Source organism: Cervus elaphus, chromosome X, assembly GCF_910594005.1.
Source record: "Cervus elaphus chromosome X, mCerEla1.1, whole genome shotgun sequence".
NCBI lineage: Eukaryota > Metazoa > Chordata > Mammalia > Artiodactyla > Cervidae > Cervus > Cervus elaphus.
Genome location: NC_057848.1, coordinates 52,480,434 through 52,502,175, shown reverse-complemented (window position 1 = coordinate 52,502,175; position 21,742 = coordinate 52,480,434). Strand labels below are relative to the sequence as shown.

General features: G+C 53.3%; 1 protein-coding gene across 1 annotated transcript; it reads right to left on the bottom strand.

Moving 5' to 3' along the window:
* Window positions 1–479: 479 nt before the first annotated feature.
* On the bottom strand, window positions 480–15,071 carry SASH3 (SAM and SH3 domain containing 3). Its single transcript, XM_043895807.1, has 8 exons — window positions 14,786–15,071; window positions 7,338–7,433; window positions 6,811–6,957; window positions 4,854–4,995; window positions 3,229–3,377; window positions 2,876–3,085; window positions 2,602–2,752; window positions 480–2,089 (listed from the first exon to the last, which is right to left on the bottom strand). Exons 1-8 carry the CDS (start codon window positions 14,840–14,842, stop codon window positions 1,899–1,901), a joined length of 1,143 nt encoding a protein of 380 aa, XP_043751742.1. The 5' UTR covers window positions 14,843–15,071; the 3' UTR covers window positions 480–1,898.
* Window positions 15,072–21,742: the final 6,671 nt, after the last annotated feature.

Here is a 21,742-nt window from a genome sequence, read left to right as displayed (position 1 = left end):
ATCCCTAAAGCAGTTAAATTTGGAGAAGCAAAGCCAAGGGTCCTATTCTCCAGTCCACCTCCCAGGGGACAGTGGAGCTTCAGTGGGTACATGGTAGGACCCGAGAAGAGGTGACCTTGGAGAAAAGGCCATGCTGACTGCCAGTCTCCCCCTCTTGGACCCTGGACAGCCCCCAGGACAGACTCCTCAGTCACTGGGGGTGGGGAATGAATAGTTCTAGGAAGGAGAGCTATTGCCCCCCACCCTCAGACCTGAGCAAGGCTGGTGGCCACAGGAGCCTGGGCTCTGAGGAGGGTTGGTTAGCCATCAGCAGGATCAAGGGCATGAGCATCTTTGGGGCAGGGACAGATGGCCCTGACAGTGAAGGAAATTCTGCTGAGTCCAGCTTTGAAAGAGACTGATCTGTTCCATCCCCCGACACCCTGCCCCTTACCTTCCCACCTCCTCCATAGGAAAGACAGCAGGAGACAGTAATTTAGTTCTACCACTTTATTGCTACCAACCCATTTCCCTCCACCCTTGTGCACACATGCTCAGTCATGTAATCCCATGGACTTCAGCCCGCCAGACTCCTCTGTCCATGGACTTTTCCAGGCAAGAATACTGGAGTGGGTTGCCATTTCCTTCTCCAGGGGATCTTCCCAACCCAGGGACCAAAACCCGTGTCTCCTGCATTGGTAGGCAGATTCTTTACCACTGAGGCACCTTGGAAGCACCCCCCTCCCACCTCCCTCATATTTACACTGAAACCATCCCCCCAAGATGGCTTCTACCAGAGTTTCTGGTTCTGGGTCCAAGTGTGTCTGCTTTGCATACAGTTCAAGACATGGTGTTTGCTCTCAGGCCAGCTGGGCCCTGGGAAAGTTACTCTGGGAATTCTGGGCACAAACTTGGTACTGGGGTCAAGGGAGGCCCCCTACCAACAGACACTCTCTCCCTTCTGGAGCTCAAGGTCCATCAAAACCTTTAGCAGAGTAAAGGTGGAGTAGCAGACTCCACAATATTAAGCTTTGTGCTTTCTTTGCTTGTAAGGACCCAAGTGAGAGGCCAAATCTGGGCCCGGACCTCTGAGGGGCCAGTCTGTCCTTGGAAGCCAGGTCTGGCTCAGCCTTGGGGAAGTGTCATTTGAGGGCCTGGGAGGGTGCTTATTGGGGTGTGGGCATTGACTTAAGCTGGGGCAGTTGCAGCTTGGCTTGAGTTATATGGGAAGGTATGGAACGGATGAGCTGGAGCCATTTCATTTGGGAGCCCAAAGCCCCTCCAGCCCTCTTAGTAAACCCCACTGGTGTCCTGGGCCATAGTAACAGGACAGCAGACATTTAACCATCACAGAATGTCAGATTAGCAAGGCCCTCAGAAACTATACATTCTCATCCTGACCCATCCTAGACCGAGACTGAAGAAAGCACTCGGTTCAAGTGGCACAATGATTTAGTGGCTAAACCTGTAAGAAAATTAAGGTGAAGGAAAGTAGGAAAGATACATGTGGCTTTCTTCAAACCTTTGAGAATCTGGATTCATCTGTGATCAGTTAAGAGTCCTTTGCAATGGTCACCTTTCCCAGGGTGTTGAGATTGGACCTGAACCACTGGCTTGGCCCCCTTTTCAGGATCATCACAACAAAGGAAAATGATGTGGAGGCAAGGAGAGTTTGGAGGCCTTTGTGGCCTCTTGGTCCCCCCCTCCTTGCCTTGGCCACAGCTGGAAGAGCTGTGCTGTCAGTAGCTGGTGGAGGGAGGCGGCCAGGCTCGTGTGGCCTGTCATGCACTCCAGTTGCATCTGTAAGGCCCGACCAGCCTCTGCTGCCCTAGGGGCCCCTGGGGGAGCAGGGCAGGGATCAGTGCCAGTCCTCCGGCCTAGGGCCACCACGGGAGGCCAGGTCCATCCCCGCTCCGGCCTCAAGGGGCCCCAGACAGGGAGAGGCCATGCAGTTGCTCCTCGGTGCCCGCCAGCTCTGCCTCATCACGCCCACTCTCGGAGCCCTCGAAGCAGCCAGAGTCGCGTGGGATGTCCACCTTGGGCTCTGCCACTGTGCTCACCGCTGGCTCCTGGCCACTCTCCATGCCCTCTTCTGCCTCCTCGCTGCCAGCTGCCAGAGGCCAGGGAGGAAGAGGAATTTGGGGGGGTTGCTCAGGCTTTAGTGGCGAGGGGGCTTCAGAAATCCCAGGGGTCCCTTGTGGGTAGAGACCCTGGGAAGCCCACTGGAGGCTGTCTCTCCCTTTGGGGGCCAACCACCACCCTCCCCCTGCCCCGAGTACTGTCCAGGCCAGCTCTCCTGTCCAGGAGTGCAAACGTTTTAAGCACTGAGCTAGTAGCCAGGAAGCCTGCTCTTGCATCCTGGCCCCATCATTACCCGACGCTGAGGCCTGGAGTCTGTGCCTCACCTCTTCTGGCCCCAAGTCTCTCCCTTTGATCTCACAGGATGTTGTAGAGGTTGAGAAAACTCAACTGTTCCTAAAACCCCTTCTCCTCATAAGCTCTGCCCAGAGATGGGAATTCAAGTGTAGAAAGTGCCTGCCCACTGCAGAGGGGCACCAGGGCAGGACTGGGACAGGCCTCCCCGCCCCCCACCCCCCACCCCCCACTCCTAAGCCCACTCACTGTCGTAGTCCAGCAGCAGCTCGGCAGCCGTGAGCAGCTTGGCCCGATGCTGCGGGTCCATGATGTTCAGCTCATTGAGGTGTGTTTCCCGTAGCTCTTTGAAATCCTCCAGCGTCTGGTAGCCGTTGAGCAGCAGGGTGGATGTGTGCTCCTGTGGGCAGAGGCAGGTCACTTACCAGCCACCCCCACCGAGAACCCATCTCTCCAACTGGAACTGACTTGCCCTGGCCCCCATCCCTTGCTCCTAGACATGCGCACAGGCCCCCATTCAAACCTCAAGGCCGATGCGCTCCAGCAGCTCATGCAGAGTCTTGGGCTTGGGCCTCTTGCCCTTGCTCTGTCGGCGGCTGGGGCGGGCAGGTCCCACAGCCTCCTCGGGCAGCACATCCACGTAGATGAACTTGAAAGAGCCCAGCCTGCCGTTGAGCAGACCCAGCCATGTGCCCACGGGCGGCTTTTCAATGATCTGGATCACGTCTCCTTTCTGTGGGAGGAAAGGAGAGTAGAACGGATGGAGGATGAGGAGGCCCCTTGACCTCTTGCTGACACCACCTTACCCTGGCTCATTGCAGCCTCCTGTATGGGTACAGCCTGTCAGGCTCAGCAGAGGCCTGAATGCTAACCTACCTGCAGTTTCAAAGAGTCACGGTCATAGGGGCTGGGAGTGAAGTCGGTGTGCACTCGTGCCCGGCCACAGAAGGGGCCCGTGTACTGCGGTGCAGTCGATTCCTCCCCAAGGTTTCCAGGACCTGAGCTGGGGCTGCAGAGTTCACTGCCTGCAGGAAATGGGGTGGGGAAGAAGGTCATCTTTGTCCCTAGGACAGCTGGGGCAGTGCCCAGCTGGTACCTTCCAGGGGGTCTGGCTAGAAATCCCAAGGGAAGAAAACTGAGCTCCAAGAAGTCTCACACTGCAGAAGTGATTCTGAGCCAACCTCTCCGCCACCCTAACGAGCATAGCTTCAGGGGCCCCAGGCAGGAAAATAGTTGACCATAAGAGGATCAAAGACTGGGCAAATTGGGACGGTCTCTAGAAACCAACTCTTCCAACAGCCCAATGAGCAGATGAGGAAAACTGAGACCAGACAGGCTAAGTGAACTGCCCAAGGTGTCTCACCTTATAATTGGCAGCCCTGGGTCTATTAGACTCTAGGCTTCCCGACTCCCACTCCAGGGTTCCTGGAAGTCACCTCCCACCAAGAAGCCACTGCGTGCACCAACATTTTTTCTTTGTCTACTTAGTAAGACTCGGTGTCTAGCTACATCATCACATGGAAACTCAGATTCTTTCTGAGAAGGGCAGGATGAATGGCAGAAGTGACTTTTAGTGGGGGTAAGGAGGTGTCTTTGGAGCAAGAGAAACATCAGAGAACTTGGAACTAATCATAAGGGTGAGAAAGGCAGTGCCTCTGTAGGTCTGCAGCCCACAGCCTGCAGAACCTTGTCCAGGCAGGGCTGCTGAAAGCTCCTGTCCAGCTCCAGGGACATCTAGAAGATGCCAAGTGGAGCCCCTGGCCCAGCAAACCAAGGGCTCGTGTCCAGAAGGTGGAGTCTTCACAGCAGGAGAGCCAATACCCTGACCCCCGGCCTGGGATGTCAGAGGCCCAGGGAGCCCATAGCCTCTAGCTCCCCTTGGAAGGTGGAGGAGGCCTAGACCAAGAGGGCAATAAGGTTCTTCCAGTTGGTGGAGGCTCCTGGAGGTCAGAACTAAATTCAAGACTGGGTCACCTTGGGCAAGTCACTTAACTTGCCTGAGCCTCAGTTTTCACATCAACGAAGTGGGGATAATAATAGTACTGCCCCATGAGATCATTGCTGCTGCTGCTAAGTCGCTTCAGTCGTGTCCGACTCTGTGCGACCCCATAGACAGCAGCCTACCAGGCTCCCCTGTCCCTAGGATTCTCCAGGCAAGAACACTGGAATGGGTTGCCATTGCCTTCTCCAATGCATGAAAGTGAAAAGTGAAAATGAAGTCGCTCAGTTGTGTCCGACTCTTAGCGACCCCATGGACTGCAGCCTACTGGGCTCCTTCGTCCATGGGATTTTCCAGGCAAGAGTATTGGAGTGGGGTGCCATTGCCTTCTCCACATGAGATTGTTAGGAAGATTTAATTTTAAGAGACTGGGAAAGGTCCCAGCAGATTAACAGGAAAGATTCATTTCTCTAACTACTCCCTCCCAGACAGTCACCTGTATGGTGTTCACCCTGTCCTTTACTCCAGGGTCAGCAAGTGTGCCCCCACCTCCCACACTCACCTGTGGATGCCTGGCGGCTGAGAGCTGGGAGCTCCCGCTCCTCCTGCTCAGAAAAAGCCAGCGCCATCTTCTCAGGGCCGGGGCTGTCCAGGCTGCAGTCTGGAGACGTCGGGGATGCTGAGCCCTCCTCCAGAGTATCTCCCTGGAGGGGAGGAGAGGCAGGAAGCCCTGAGTAGCCTCAGTTGTGGTGCCCATGGGGCCACCCCCAGTGCAGAGGAAGTGAGCTGGGGCTCCCGGGAGAGCTGGGGTCTGGCTGCCACCCCAACCATGCCTCTTGCAAGGCTGCAGGGCACCCTCTGGGCCCTAGTTTCCTCTTCTGTGAAGTGGGATTGAGAGTGCTTGCTCTGCCCATGGAATAAGGCTCCCTTGGTGCCATGTGAATGTGCCGTGTCAGCCTGAAGTGCCCATGTACACACAGAAAAAGTCTCGGTGCTGGAGTCTGAACTCAGAGGTATTACTAGCGCATAGCCAGGCAGGTCACAGTGCTGAAGAGACTCACTACTTTTAACTATGTTCCTGTGTGCGACACAGAGGATTTCAGGTCATCCTCACTCGAGGACAGGTGCTTGGTCCTCCCAAGCTGACAGGTGAGAAGTCATGGAGGAACGTTCCCAAGGCCATGCAGGAACTCACAGCCCAGTCAGCCTGACTCCACAGCTCTTGGACCTCCCCAGTCCTCAGTGCAGTTATAACTCTTTCACTAGTGACTGAGTGGGAATAAAAGCCCTGAGTTGTAGGGGTTGCCAGCTTCTGTGTTGCAAATACTTCCCACAGTGGCCAACAGATCTACCGCCGTGGTGGGCCCTAAATGAGCCGCGTGCATGCATTCTCAGTCATGTGAAACTCTTTGTGACCCCATGGACTGTAACCTACCAGGCTCCTCTGTCCACGGGATAGCCAAGGCAAGAATACTGGAGTGGGTTGCCATGCCCTTCTCCAGGGGTTCTTCCTGACCCAGGGATCGAACCCGCATCTCCTATGACTCCTGCATTGGCAGACAGAATCTTTACCACTGCGCCACCAGGGAAGCCAGCATGAGCAGCAGCATTGGCTATTTGCACCCACCAGCCACTGGGATAAGGGCACAGAGCACAGTGAAAGGTAGGACAAGAGTTAGGAAGTGAATTTTGAAAACTGACTTTACTCTATTTCTTCTTAAAATAATTGATTTAATTCTAAGTTGGTATAAATTAATTTTCAATAATGCTTGTATCTCACACCTGGCTCACTTGTATCTCACACCTGGCTCATGAAATTACTGAAACTTTGAGCAACTGCTGTCTTGAGCTGGCAGGAGTCCGCGAGCGGGAGCTAACTCCAGCACACTGCTGCCGGGGTGTCTCCTCCGAGAGCCAGGAGCAAAGCAGACGCCTGGTGTGACCTCAGCTACTTGGATGTGCCTGCCCCACAGCTGTCTGTCTTGCCTTCCCTCCCTGGGCCAAGGCCAGCCTTTTTTTTTTTTTTTTTAAGTCTTTTTATTTTGTGTTGGAATATAGCCAATTAACAATGTTGTGATCGTTTGAGGTGGACAGCAAAGTGACTCAGCTATACATAAATGTATTCTACCCCAAACCCCCTCCCCAAGGCCAGCCTTCTCAATTTTCTTTCTTCGAGCTTCTTTGAATCAAGCCTTCCCAATCCCAGTGGCTCGTTTCAAGTAAAACTTCGTGGTGGATGAGTATGCCCCACACTAACTCATCTCCTCAGGCCTGTCTCCCGAGGAAGCTTTGTTTCCCAGACCTTCATCCCTCCTCAGACCCCACTCCTGCTCCCTCAGGACCATGCCTTCCTGCTTGACTGGGGGAGCTCCCTTCCCATGGTGACCTTCCTGCTTGTATGGGGCCAGGCAGTGTGCCCAGGGAGCGGCTCTCCTGACAGCCATGCTCACCCCCTACTAGACCGCTGCTTGTCCTTGTGGCCCCCCCTACCCGCGGTGTCCCTGGGTCCCAGGCCTCACCATCTCCTCTGACAGGGCCTTCACCATCTTCTTGCCCGTCTTCCTGTTCATGGTTCGGGAAATCACTGCCCTCCACTTTTTCCCCAGCTTCTTGCCGCTCTTCTCGGCATCCTCTGGGGTTGGCACACCTGACTCATCTTCTGGAATCTGTGACAAGAAATGTGGAGATTTGGGAACCCAGGTGGCCATGTCTGGGTCCATGACTTGGGAGCAGAAGGAGGCCCTGGGGTCCAGGTAGACCCTGGAGGGGTGGGAAGGAGAGGTCCCCATCCTTATTTTAGCCCCAGACCTATCCTTGGCCCTATTTATTCATATTTAAATTGTCAATTTGCAAATGAAAAGAATGCAGGTGAAGCTTTAGGGCCCAGAATTTTGGTGGGTGCGGAGGTAGGCCCATTGTATTTAAAAAGACTTTGCCTCCACAATCCTAAAATCCTCTTTCCCTTTCCTCCCTTCCTCCCTTCCTCCCCTCCACTCCCCAACCCAGGGCCCGCAGCCAGATCCCCCAAGGAGGCTCTGAAACTCACATTATCATCCAGATTAAATTCCTTCTCGCTCACCACAGGGGAGCTGGGTTTGGATTTGGCAAAATCTTTGAAGCTGCTGGAGCGCTGAAGGGAGAGCTGGGAGAAGCAGAGGTGTTGCCAGGAGTTAAATTGTGTTGCATTACAATTGTGATCTGTAAGGAGCACAGAGCTGTTCTTGCTCCCAACACAGCGCGTGTAACCCAGGGCTGGGCCCAGCGCTGAGGAGGTGACGCTGCAAGTCCTCATCCTGCTCGTCAGCAGTGAGTGGGCCCCTGAAGCAGGCTCCTCACCTCAGGAGCCTCAACCCGGTCCACAGGCTGAGCCCACTGTTCTACCAGTACCTTCATTCTGGTCCCCACAACCCTGTAGTAAAAGACTAAATGTGTCTGAGGAAATGCGTGTCTACTACTGGAGACCTACCTCCTCATGTACAACAGCATCACCTCTATTCATATAGTAGAGCAAACCCTCCAAAACCCCGCAGCCCGGCCTCCAGGCTCTCTCTTCCCCAGGCGTGGTTTCCTGTGACTGATCGTGGGAAACACACTGGGGCCTCCAGCCTGACACATCAGTGTCCCAAGAAGAAAGAGGGCCGTGACACATCGGTGTCCCATCCAAGGGCCAGTAAGACTTGGCATTACGAGTTCTAGAAAGCCATGGTACAGACTGAATGAGAGAAGGTTTGGGACACCAATGATTGTTTCTAACATAGTAAAAGAACGCTGCCATTTTCTGTCTTCATCTCTGCTTTTAATCTCAGCTGCTAATGAGCTGGCTAATCTACGCACTTGCCAGTGTTCAGATTTGTTGTTTAGTCACTAAGTCCTGTCCGATTCATTGTGACCCCCATGGGACCCCTATGGACTGTAGCCCACCAGGCTCCTCTGTCCAAGGCTCAACCTATTGTTTGTGCTGTGAATGTAAACTGTCGCCCATCTCCCCTGCATCAGCAAACAAAGGATGCAGTGGTCATCCAACCATCAGTCACCCCATGGTGAGCCTGAAGGCACCAGGATGGAGATTGGCTGCCGGCTGCCAGGCCCTTAGCCCCTTCGGCCACCACTGATGATGCTCCCTGAGGGGACACAGGATGGGAAAGAACACAATACTGGCCCTTATCTTTGCATAGCAAGGGAATGATTTCAATAAGCACAGACTCTTGCATCTTCCCATAACACAGAGAAGTGCTAAATTTATTTACTTGGGTTGTCTAGTTTCCTTTAACTAACAGTAGTCTTTTGATATTCTGACTACCTGATCTTTGTTACAAAACTCCTTTGTATTCTGGCTCCTCCCTTACCTCTTGGGAGCAGTCCTTCGGAACTGAGAGGCTCCCCCCATTCCCCAACACCCCCCCAAGTCCTCAGAAAGTCCACTCAATAAACCATAATTCTCAACTTTTAGGTTATGCATTTTTTTTCAGTCAACAGCGCTGATAAGCCTGTTTTCAGGAAATGAGCTTTCTTAACTGCACATGCATGCACATGGTGAGATAGCAGGAGAAAGTGGGGCCAGGTAAGGAGAGCCGACTTGAGACACAAGAAGGGGAGGCTGAACCCGAATCAAGATCAACAGTCAAGACCAGAGGTGCACACAGGAACCAGGGTTCACAGATGGCCAGACAGATAGAGTGGGGTCGGCTGCAGACACCAGAGATAAGGGCTTGAGGAACCGAAGCCCCAAACCTGCACAAAGTTGAAAGTTTCACATCCTCTTTCCTACGAAAGGGGGGTCCAGTGACAATCCCCCAGGGCAGGGGCAGTATCACACCCCCCCATACACACAATCTGTCCCCCGCTTCCAGGGACTACAGTGGAACACTTCAGTTCCCTTGGCCTTGACCAAGAGCAAGTCGGTAATCAGAAGCTGCGGTCACATCTTCCAAGAGGTCACAGCAAGCTAGCAGACCAGAAACCAAGTCAGCGGTCAGGTCAAGCAGATACCACCACCATGAAGGCCTCCTGGGTGAGGTGCCTGCACCCTTAGGGAGAAAGCCCCTTGCATGTGATGCTGGGGAGCTAGGAAAGGGGACTGAGTGGTACAGGGCATGGCGGTGGGGTGACCGCTCCTATTCCCATGCATCTCCTCCATCTTCCTTCCCTGGTTTTCCCTACCCACTATTCTTTCCTCTTTTTCTCCCTCATTCTCCCCTTCTCTCCTCCACCTTCCATTCATTTCCCCCCTCTTGTATAGCTAGGATGCAGCTGCCTGGATAACTTCCTCCTCTTATTGCCTGGAAAAGAGGGAACAGAGAGAGGGTGGGCACCAGGCTGGCCTGGGCCCAAGGAGGGTAGGCTGGGCGCCTATATTTAGGCCGATCAGGCCTATTGTGGCTTTCCCTTCACCAAGCCCGAGTCTGGTCTGCAGACCAGGAGGCTGAGAGTCGCCCCTGAAGCCCCAGGGACCAGTGAGCCTGGAAAGCCCGCAGCAGGGAAGGCGTGGGGCCGGAAGTGGGCTTTGTTGAAGAAGAGTAAGCTGACCGCCAGGCTGCCCTCTAATTGCAGTTCTTTCCTTTTCCTGTCATTAATCTGCCGTCGTCGGGGTTTGGGGGTGGCTGGGAGGGCGGCTTTTGGCTCCTGGGACCTCTGTCCCAGCTTTAGCTCGAAATGGGAAAAAACAATCTAAAAGGCCCATGGGGACCGCGCTGGAACGTGTGCCTGGCCGGCTGCTCCTCAACCCTGGCCTGGGTACACAGAAAGGACTAGAAAAATTCTTCAGGGGACTACCTCTAAACTCAGGAGCGCCCCAAATATCCTGAATGCCTTTCAGTGAGTTTGAAGTGATCTCCTACCCAGGTATGAGTGGAAATCCTTGAGCCCTTTTGGATCTTCTGCCTGGCCTCCCTTTAGAATGAGGCCTTCCTGGGGGTCCTGGGCAGGAGGTGGTACCGTACACTGTAAGCCCCATTTTCTTTCTTTCTTTTTTTTTTTTGTAAGCCCCATTTTCATGTCTAAGGGGAGTATGTGGGCCTCTCGGAAAGAACTACTGTTTGGGCGTCACACGTTGCTGAGTGTGACCTTCGGTAAGTTTCTTTATCTTCCCCAAACCTCAGTCTCTTTATTTGGCGTCAGCTGGCAAGAGTTCACATCTTGCTTCTGCCATGGAGCAGCTGTGTAAAGCTGGGTGAATTTCTCAACTTCTCTGGGCTTCTGTTTCCTCCTGGGTGAAATGAAGATCACAGCACCCATCTCACTGGGTTGTTGTGAGGCGGAGAGGGGTGAGCATGGGACACGGCAGCTCCTCACGGCTCCTACCCCTCACCTTCCCTACAATCAACCGTAGCTTTTCCCATCCTTCAAAACCCAGTTTAACTGGAAACAGCTCAAACGCTCATCAGCTGTAGGGAGGACCTGTGAACTGTAGCAGGGGATAGCACACGGCAATGAACTTCGTGCAACTCTCCCCAGCAATATGGTGACGCTCAGAGCTACACTGTTGGGCAGAAGGGACCTGCCACCAGGGTACACTATATGGTTCCCTGTACAGAAAGTTCAAAACTAATCCATGCAGTTGGAAGTCAGGAGAGTGGTTGGTTACCTTTGGGGGAAAGGGGGCATGCAGTGACTGGCAGGGGCATGAGGGAAACTTCTGGAGTGCTGGAAGTGTTCCGTGTGATCCAGGGGCTGCCTACATGGTGATGTTCACTTTACAGAAATTCGTCGAGTGTTACGTTTGTGATGTACACACTTCTTTGTATGGATATTATACTTCAATAAAAAGGATTTTCAAATCTAGTTTTAAAGGTGCCGCCCCCCTGCAGGAAGCTTCCCCCATCGCCCCCTCAGAGCCTCACCCTGCTGGGCCTGGCATCTTCTTCCCAGCTTTCTAAGCAAGCGCAGCTTTCCAGTATCCCCCCAACCCCATCCCAGGTGTCTCTGCTGCTATGCTCTCTGCTCCTTCAGCGTACCGGTCACATACTGAGCACCCTCTGGGCTCTGGACACTGGCCTGTGCATGTGTGGGATCCAGTAACGAGAGGTCGAGCACCTCCCCTATGCCTGGTGCCTTGCCAAGCACTGTGTGTGTGTCCACTCACTTCAGCCTCCCTGCAGCCCCGTCTTACACCCACTCTTTCCAGCTGGGGACACTGAGACTGGGAGAAATGAAGCATCCTAGATGGAGTGACACAGTAGGTGGAGGCCAGTGTAAAACCCATGTCTGCGAGTCTGGAAGTTTCTGCTTGTTTCTGTGCTCAGAGCTCATGAAGTTGCCCCCTCATACAGAAGTGGATTAAGGGTAATGACGATTGCAGGTGGGATTTGGAAGAAGCTACGAGGAGAGTAGGTGGGAGCATGGAGGGAGAAGGGCTCCAGGAGGCATGTTTAAGATGGGCTGTCCTGGGGATCCAGGATTGCTCCAGGTGCAGCTGGGAAGGGTTTGGTCAAGAGTGATGATGGAATGTTGGGTACGCCAGTGCATGGGGTGAATGGTGGAGCAGAAAAGGCCACGGAAGGCCCTTGCCAGCCATGGTGTTAGCCTGTGGGCAATGAGGAGCCATGGGACATATGAAGTGCATGCTAGTGGCAGGGGTGGGAGGTGGCACACCAAGGTGTGCTGTAGGAAGGAAGCCAGCAAAAGTAATGTGCCAGGATTGCGGAAGAGAGAGGCAGGGAGAGACTGGAAGGAGTGGACAAGTGACCCCTCAGTTGGGAGCCTTGATTCCTCTCCATTTTCCCTGGTGGCAGGTCTGGGATGTAGTGAAGAGTAGGTGTGCGATGGGGTAGGACTATCCTTAGGGGAGGCAGGTCCTAGGTCAAACTCCTTTCCACTGCCTACATTCCAACAGATCAGAGAGAGTGCAAAGAGATGCTTTGATGGAGGCAAGAGTCTCCAAAAGACAGCCAGTGGGTATTGCCTCCCCCAACCTCCCTCCTCCCTCAACCTGGGCATCTCCTCAGTCCTTCATGACACATACATCCTGACCCCACTACCCTGGAAGATTTGTTCCTGACTCTGCTCGGGGCTCCTTGGAAGGTCACTCAGTCCATAGCCATCTGGGCCCGCCCTGCAGAGCCCTTCTGCTGATAGGTTGAGTCTTTTATGCTCATCAGACTTCTCCAGTGCTTTTGAGATCAGTAGGGAGACAAGAGTAGAGGGAGAAGGGGTTAAGACTCTGGACACTGACAGATCTTGGCTTCACTCCCTGCTTCACTCCCAGCTTCCTAGCTGTATGTCCTTGAGTAAGTCACTTCACCTCTCTGCACCTTGGCCGCAAAGTAAAAACAACACTGGCCCCCACCTCACAAGGCTGTTGTGAAGAGCCAACGAGCTAAGAGATGAGTGTACAGCATAGCGCCCAGCATCTGGTGAGCTACGAGGTCTTGTTTTCTCCACTTCAGGGCTGGGGCAGAGGCTTGTTTTTGGCAGTGGGCTCTCTGCCCCCACCCACGGCTTCAGCGTGCACCCCTTCGTGTGCACAGGCACACATGTGATAGCACACTCGCATGTACTGTTGTACTCGCATGTACTGTATGTACAGGTGATCCATTCAACCTCCTGAGGTGGGGAGGTCAGGACCTATCCCTCTTTATCAAGGTCCCCAGCACATCCTTCACTTTCTCCACACTAGCCTTTGCGCTATTCCCTCCACCACGTCGCCTTGGCTTCTGAGCGGCAGGGACGTGCCCAAGTCACAGAGCTGGAGCTATGCCGCTGCCTCCTGGCCTGGGGAAGCTGCTGTGCCCACCTTCTGGAAAGCTGGCTTGTCTAAGAGTGCTTCCAGGGGATGCGGCTGGGAGAGTGGCTCTTGGGGCTGGCCCAGGCTCTGCTGGGCTGAGGCGGTGTTTGCCAGGCCGATGTTGCCCTAGGGGACATGGCCCTCAGAGGGCTGTGACAGCCTGGACTCTCCTGGGAGAGGCCTGTGGGAAATCCCAGAAACCCACCAAACCCAGAATCTGGATGATGGAAGTGGGGAGGAAAAACGGGACTTCTGGCTCCTGTGAGCCTCCAGGCACCTCCACCTGAGGCGGCACAGGCTGCCTGTGTGGAAGTGTCAGCTCTTTCTCAGACTCTTTTCTCCACTCAGCTCCCCTGTGGTTTGAGGCCCAGCAGTGTCTCGGGCGGTCTCTGTTTCCCACCCCCATCAGCCCAAAAGCAAGGGGAAGTGGACCCACTCGCTGAGGAGGGTCAGCCAATGGCAAGTCTGCCAGGTTAGTCTGCCAGGGCTGGCGGCGTGTAGGGCTTGGACAGGGGTGACAGAGCCTGTGTGAAGAGTCGTGACTCTCTTTCCCACCCACCCACCTCCACTGCAACCTCAGCGAAGCGGCTGGGGTGGGGGAGAATACAGCCGGAAGTGGCAGCCACCCCAGGACTTGAGGGGGAGCAGGATATACACCCCAGTGCCCTGAGGCTCGGCTTCTCAGCTGGTTCGGTCTCTGCCTGGGAGCCGCTCCTCTGACAAAGGGGCTCCCCCACGGAGCACCTGGGCTAGGCTCCAGGGGAAAGCAGCAGGGCACCATGGAGGCCTGGAGGCCCTAGACCTTGGCCTGTGGCTATGCCGAGCCTCTCCGACCTGCTTCAGGCCTAGTTGGGATGGTCTTAGGATCCTGCTGGGTGTGTGGGATGTACCTGCTGATAGTTGGGGAGAATCTGACAATTGAGTCCAAGATTGAAGTCTAGAAATCCTCAAATTCAACTAAAGAAACCTAAATGTGGCAGAGCCTTCAAGGAATCTTCTAGGCTGGCCTCAAAACTCCAGGAAGATGAGCAGCTGCTTTTCTTCCTGGCCTTTAAAATATGCCCACTCCCCGCCCACAGAATTTTTCCCCCTCAGTCCTCACTCCCACGCCTCATCTCAGCAGCTTCATTTCTCATTCTTCACAAATAATTTCTCCCCGGCTTGGAAGAACCTGCATGCCCCCTGCAACCCACTGCAGGTTTGGAGGCCCTTTCCCTGAATCTGGAAATCTGGGCTGCATCTTCAGGTGGCCCCCTCTCCTATGGGCCCCCAGGAGCTACAACAAAGCTGAATGAAGATGGCCAAGCTCAGGCTAGGCCCAAAGGGCGAGGGCTCTGGGAGCATCATGGCTCCTGGCTGGGCAGCCCAGCGGAGCCCTGTGAGTGAGATGGCTCCTGAGAGGCAGGCTCGCGAGGGACTGCTGTAGGGGAGAGACTATGCTAAATACAGTCTTAGGCTTCAACTTGAGAATTGTATTCTGTAATTCTTAAATTCTAGTCTAGGATTCTAGTCCCCAATTTTAAGTCTCTTACCATGGTAGGGTTGAATCCTGCAACTCAAGGCTTCCGAGAGTGTATTCTATAAATCTGTTTCTCTACAATTTGGGAAGTCTCTCCTGGATTTCTGTTACTAGTCCCATGCCCTTGGGAAAATGGTCCTCACCTACAGACTCAACAGAAGGTCTTTGGCTCTTCCCACTTCTGTGGGTTCTGGAGAGGATGGGCTGAGAGAGCAGAGGGAAGGAAGCAACAATTCCCAAAGATGCTCCTCACCTTTTTCTTCTGAGTAGGCTCCTTCTCGCTGGCGTTGGAGGGCTTACGGCGCAACATGGTCCTCTATCCTGGTGATACTCCGTGCCTGCTCTCCTAGGTGTCGAGACGCGGAGGCCTCTTGCTCAGCCTCGCCAGTACCGTCCAGGGGGCACGGCATGGACTGAGCCTGTGGCTGCCACTCTGACTGCCGCACTGGCAGCTTGGGGGTGCGGGCCATGGACACCCGGCGGCAGCGGCATACAGGAAGCCCCGTCACGTGACCTACTCTTACAGCAATCGCAGCCCCTGCCGGCCCCTGGGGAGGAAGGAAGTCCCAGCTTCAGTCTCCAGAGATTCTGATGCAGACGGCTTTTGGGTTGAACAAGCAGAGAAAAGTCCCTACCCTGCCATCTCATGGCAATCCTTGCCAGTCCTTCGGCCAATCAACCTGATGTTATACAGCCTACTCAAGCCTTTTATCTCACTGGCCAGAATCCAGATACTGGAAGTGGGACCATCTCTCTGCTGGTGTTGGGCCAATGCTCCCAGTCACCTTGTATCACCAAGATCATCACTGCGATCACAACCTCTACCATCACCCTAGAGTCATCACTCCTATCTACAGCCATCACCTTACAGATCAGCCCTGAAGTCATCCCCACTGCCGTCAGTACATCTACAGCCATTATTGCTAGAACAACCACAGCCATTACCCCTACAGTTATCATCACTGCCTCTGTGACTATCACAACCGTTATCCTTTCAGCTATTACCCTTACAGACATTACAACCAGTCATCCCCATGACACTCTTCCCCATACGACCATCACCTCTACTACCATGACCACTTTCCTGCAGCCAACACCTCTGGGCTCTCATCCCTGCCGTCAACATACCTGGGTCATCTGTCTGTATCTGCCTCCCGACTGCCACTGTCACCCATGCAGCTATCATCCTCTTAGCTACCACCCTTCCAGACACTATCACTAGAGCCAGTCGTGCCCAGTGATGCCCTCACCCCTACAACCGTAACTCCTAGAGCCACATACCCTCCCTCATCATCACCCTGCAGCTGTCATCCCCACCACCACCGGCACACCTCCAGCCATCCTCACCAGAGCAGTCACACCCAGAGTCAACATCCCTTGGCCATCACCACTTATATTTATCACCACCAAGTCATCATCACGAAAAAAAAAAAGCAATTGCAAGTCAGTCCACACCACCAACAAACGTCCCTTTTGGCAGGCATTTCTCGAACGTCTATGTGCTAAGTTTAGAATGTTCACTTTGTGGGTCTTTGGTGGCAGACATTTTAATAATGTTAATGAAAATCTTATCACAAAAGCGATTCATATGCATCATATACAATTTAGAAAAGAAGGATAAACAAAAAGAACAAAGTTCAAATATCCTTTTCTGTTTTCTCTCTCTCTCTCTGCAGTACAATTTGCATAGAAAGCAGATTAGTGGTTTGGGAGGTTGGGGAAGAAGGGAGAGATCAGGAAGGACCCAAGGATGCTTTGGGGGGTGATGGATAGTTCACATTCTTGGTCGTGGAGATGGTTCATCCTTGTATACAAATGTAAAAACTCAACAAACTGTATACTTTTCAAAAGTGCAACTTGTTGTAGTTCAATTATACCTAAATAAAGTTGTTTTTAAATTTTCAAAAGTTCAAGTCCCACTTCACACAATGCATTGGTATCTGCTTGTCAAGCTGACCACAGTATCAAGATTTTTCTGGTGCTATGCACGTTCTGCTAGAGGTGATTTGTAATGGCCGCCGGGAAACCCAGGCATAATGCACCACGAATATTTCACCAGGCCTCTACAGATGAATTTATGTTGGCTTGATATTTTGACTCTTCATCGTACATCCTTAAAGGAAATATTTATTTATTTTTTCCTTAGGATACATTTTCAGAAGGGGAATCCTTGGGGGGAAAGATGTGCCCCTTTTAAAGCTTTCCATTACGGGGCACTTGTGAAATCCGAGGTTGTTCCCAAGATGTTCTGTTGACTTCCTCCCCCTACTCTCCAGCCTGCCCTATGCCCTCCCACCATCCATCGGTGGGGGTGAGCTCAGGAAAGCCTAGGTCCTTCCCCCCCCAAGCTGAAAGCATACTTCTTTGGCTCCCTCCTACTCAGCCTTCCCGGTAGACTCGCAAAAAGACCAGCACCCCCAGCTCGCACTCCTTCGCCTACCCTCCCCGGGGCCTGCGCTTTCCAGCCCTAAAGTCCCTCCCAGGCCGACCCCGGGCCGCGGGAACTGCCGAGCCGCGGTGCGCAGTGTGGGGGACTCGGCGGGCCTTGGGGGACGGCGATCGGGGGCGCCGGACGCGGGACCCGCGGCTGCGGGGCTTGGGGCACCTGGGGCTCGGGCGGCCGGAGCGGAGCAGCCGGGGAGGAGCCGCTGGCCCAACCTTCCCGGCCCGCGCCGCGAGCGCGCGTCCCGGGCCCGCGCAGGATGTGCAGGCTTCCTGTTTGCTCAGCCCGGGCCGCGAGCCGAGCTCACACACTAACCGCAGAGTCTTCAAAGGCAGCCACCTCAGCCCGGCGCTGGGCGCCGCGACCGCCTCATCGAGGCCCGGAGAAGGCAGAGGAGTGGGGGAGGGGGTGAAAGGACCTCGAGAGAAGTACAGCGGGGCGACCCGCCCCCGGCACAGAAGGGAGAGGGGTTTTCAGCCCTTTCCCTCTGGCTTCTTTTCAGATCTCTCTCTTCTGGTCCGCTGTGTCCACTCAGGGGGTCCTGGGCTCCCTCCTCCGCACTTGCCTTCTCGGAACGTTAGTCCCAGCAGACTGCCCTGGCCCCGGTCCCATTAGGTCAGGCCCCAGCTGGCTAATGGGCCCTAAACACGTTTTTAATAGGTGTTGCCTTCCGGGCAACACATTTGTATTTTATAGTTTCTGTTCCAGGTACACAAAGCCGTCAGTTGAAAAAGCGATCCAGGTCAGTAGTTCAGGGAACAAGGCCACCTCCACCTTGATAATGGGCTGGCAAACAGGACCCAGGATGGAGCTCTCTGCCCAGAGCTTTGTGCCAGGCATTCTGAGGAGATGTGCGATAGTAGCTCTCAGGGTCCCTTGCACCTGGGAGCTTCCATCCCAGGTAGGGGCGGCCCGCTTACATCTGCCCAGCACTGTTCTTTGCCAAGCACGACAGGAGGCACTTCCAAAACATTTAATGCCACCACAGGCCCCGCCATCCCCAACCAGGGTAAGCAGTTTAAATTGGGGTTATTATAGCAAAGATATGTATAGTATAATAGGTGGGGCAGGAGTATTGTGTGTGTGTGTGTGTGTGTGTGTTGTGGGGTAGGGGGAGTATTCTACAAATAGTGAGATCTTCATAGGGCAGATCCAGGGCTCCCATAGACACTAAGGTCATTGTAGACTGCATTCACAAAGAACAGCCCCCCACTTGCACCTCATCCCAAGAGATTCTAATTTGCTAGATGATCATGGTTGGAATATTGTGGCTGGTGCGACCCAGACATGTATGAACGCATCCGTCACTCTGCAAATGGGTACAATCCTGCTGTGAGAGAGTAAGAGTTTAGATAAGCGATATCTAAATTTGGAAAACTTCCCAAATGATTCTGATTCTCACCTCTCCCTGACACCCACATGCATCCAGTTGAAAATAAGAACACTATGTGGCAGGCAGTGGGCTCTACAACAACCCTATAAAGCAGCCACTGCTGTTATCCTCATTTCCAGGGAAGAAGCCAAGACTCAGAGGGGTTCAGCAAACTGTGTACGCCAACACAGCTAGGAAGTAATGGAGCTGACTTAAACACAGGCTTGGTCTGGGTTCAAGGTCCGTGCTACTAACCACTAGGTTCAAGTGCCTCTGATATAGAGTTTCTGAACAAGAAGGTGAGAGAATTGTCACCCTATCCTGGTTGGGGTACCACAGGGCCACCTTGAAACAAAGGGGGGTGAAGAGGATGCAGAGGGCATCTGGGAGGGGCATCATATACACAACAGCTGGAGAGTTAGGGTTGATTAAATGCAGGCGATCTACAGGGGCATCCTTGTCAACCTAGGGAGTATTCACATCTGCAATACCTGGCTTAGAGGGTTGGGATGGGGAAGCAATCAACTTCAAACAGCTGTTGTATAGATGAAAGGGCAGTATTCTAGGTGGCCAGGAATGATGGGGAAGAGATAAATGGAAGATTTGGGTTCATTTCATGGAAGACATTTTTTGATATTCAGATGGTACTAGCTCAGCCCTGGTAAATAGTGATCTTCCTGTCTCTAGAAACATTCAAGCAGAGACCACGCAGTTCCTTGGAAATACCTGGGCATTTCCAAGGTAAAGTCCATCTTGGAAGTCAGAGATGTTGTCACACTTCATGGTGGTCATTTTAGGTGGGGTCAGGGGCAAGGAGAGCAGAAGTGCAAGTGAGAGGAGGGCAGAAGAGAGCCAGGAGCCTGGGCAGGAAGCCACCATCCCCGCACACATAGACAGCACATGGGGAGCTTGCAGCTCTGGGAAGGCCGGGGAGCCCCTGGCAGCAGGGGCTGATGGGAGGGAAAGACAGTCATCTCTGAATCTCTGAACTCGTGATAAGGTCTGGGTTTAAAAACAAAAAAACACCTGCAGGCAGCTGTGGCAATTACCATCAGAGGAAGAGGCTGGGCTCTATGACCTTGGGCAAGTGACTTTGGGCCATGAGCTCTAATGAAGAGAATGACAATGATAATGTGGGCCTTGCATGGGGGTTGGAGGGGAGGAGTGTGGTGTGTGTGTGTGTGTGTTTATGCCTGTATGTGTGTGTATAAGTATAACCAGCATTACTCAGACAACACTTATAGAGAAAGTGCTCTTGGCCCAGTGTCCACTGCTTGGAAACCTTGGTCCCTGCTGGGTGACTCCACCTCAGTTCCCTCCAGGCTCCACCCAGAGTTTCTCCTCCAGCCTTGGCACCTACTCCTACATCTTATCTGGACCCCAGCTAAAATCTCTGCTTCGTGACCTGGTAGCCCATATCCTGCGTGTCTCCACCTTGTCAAGGGCAGGGTCCTTCAGCCCAAGCATTCTAGAACACAGGAGGCGTGACAAGCAAGAAGTCCTAGGACTACTCAGGACCAATGGGAGGGAAATCAGCCTTTCAGCTTCAGGGTCTTGCCATGGACCACTGGGGCTTTCTCAACCACCAGCCTACCTCACTTGAACTGCTTGCTCAGTTCCTGTTTCACAAAGAAACTAGGAAGTGAAGAGATGGGCCGGCGTCGGGGCAAGGGTTGGCTGGGCGGGGCGGGGCTGGGGAGTGCCTCCCACTCCCCGCTGAGAGAACCTTGAGGGACAAGATGGACAGAGAGGAAACGGTTGTTATTGAATCTTTCATATTTCTATTTTTTGGCACCAAGAGGGTCCAATCACTGAATGAGGAAGTACCCAGAGAGTTGGTAACGTTCACTGCTGACGTGGTTTAGCGGGGTGAAGGGTGGCTAGCCCCGCCTCTTCTGTGGTTCTAGCCCATGAACAGCTGGAGCAGCTGGCAGGCAAGTGAGAGAGGACTAAGTCATAATTTTGAAAATGAACCGTTTAGAGTCTCTGTTTACATATGCAGGTATGTCATCTAACCCACGTTCTTTTGTATTCCAGAAAGGATATAAAGGGTCAAAAATGGAGGTCAATCCCATCATCACCACAGCCGTTACAGCTGTGTGACCTCAAAGAGGTCTCTGTGCACCTCAGTTTGCTCATTAGCACCAGGAGGGGAGTAACTGAGGCCCACCTTGGGAGTCGGAGGGGAGCTAGCTCAGAGCTGGAGTACTGGGGGCTTCATCTGAGCTCCTACCCCAAAGAACAGTGTCACCTTGGGCAAGTCCCTTCTTTTTTCTGGGCTGCTGTTGCAGTTTCCCCATCTGGATACTGAAAGGGTCAACCCTGCTTTTTGTTTATTTGGTCCTGGAGCTATTAGTCAGGACTGGCTATGGCATTTGTGGGGCCTCGTGCAAAGTGAAAGGCTGGGTTATTCAGTTGCTAAGTTGAGTCTGACGCTTTGTGACCTGACCTCGTGGACTGCAGCATGCCAGGCTTCCCTGTCCTTCACTCTCTTCCCAGAGTTAGCTCGGAGTCATGTCCATTGAGTCTGTGATGCCATCCAACCATCCCCTTGTTAAAAAAAAAATCTTAAAAGATTTCAAGATGATGACATCAGAATATCACATCAGGTGTGGGGCCTTTCTAAGCACAAGGCCTCAGGCAACTGCACAGATCAGTCAGTCAGAATGTGGCCCTGCAGTTGCTTCCAATACAACTCTATGGGAAGCCCCTTCGGCTGCTTTTTTCTTTTTAATTGAAGTATAGTTGATTGACAACATAGCATCCGTTTCAGGTGAATTGGCACTCTGCTTTGCCCTGTGGCATTTCTGAGGAGCCCTGGGCTCCAGGGAGCATAGCTGGGAAAACAGAGACTTGTTCAAAAGCCTGTCTAGTTTTGACAATTTATATGTAAAAGTTGAGCCCAAACCTTTTCCTTACCTCCCTCCAAAGGTGAGCAGATGATGGTGTTTTCATCTGTGAGGCTTCCTGGCTTACAGGGCACTGTCACATCCGGATCTCATGGGCCTCTCATCATAACCTCATGAGTAAGGTGGGCCAGGGAGTTTACAGCAGGGATAACTGAAGACCAGAGTGGTGCGGTGACTTGAGCAAGGCCACACAACTGGTACAAGAACTCTAGAATCCTAACTCCTAGGAAAAGGGAGTTTTCCACATGGCCCGCTCCACAGTGGCGATTGGCAGGTGAGGAGGGGTTTGGTAAGCTCTATCCTCCAGTATAAAAACCAAGGACCAGAGCCCAAGGGGGCATTTATTTATCTTTGGTTCCTAATGATATCTCAAGCGCCCTGTGTTAGCCCTGCTGTGAGCCCTGAACGTCTCCCTGCCTGATCCAGAGGGAAGCCCTTGAAGCAGGATGCTCTGTGGGCTGGGCATCCGAGGCCCAGGAAGGGAGG

Coding starts and splice junctions, on each gene's coding strand:
- SASH3 (XM_043895807.1), bottom strand. CDS start 14,842: ATGTTGCGCCGTAAGCCCTCCAACGCCAGCGAGAAGGAGCCTACTCAG. Junction 6,958..7,337: donor AATTTAATCTGGATGATAAT/GTGAGTTTCAGA, acceptor TTCTTGTCACAG/ATTCCAGAAGATGAGTCAGG. Junction 3,378..4,853: donor CAGCCGCCAGGCATCCACAG/GTGAGTGTGGGA, acceptor CATTTCCTGCAG/GCAGTGAACTCTGCAGCCCC.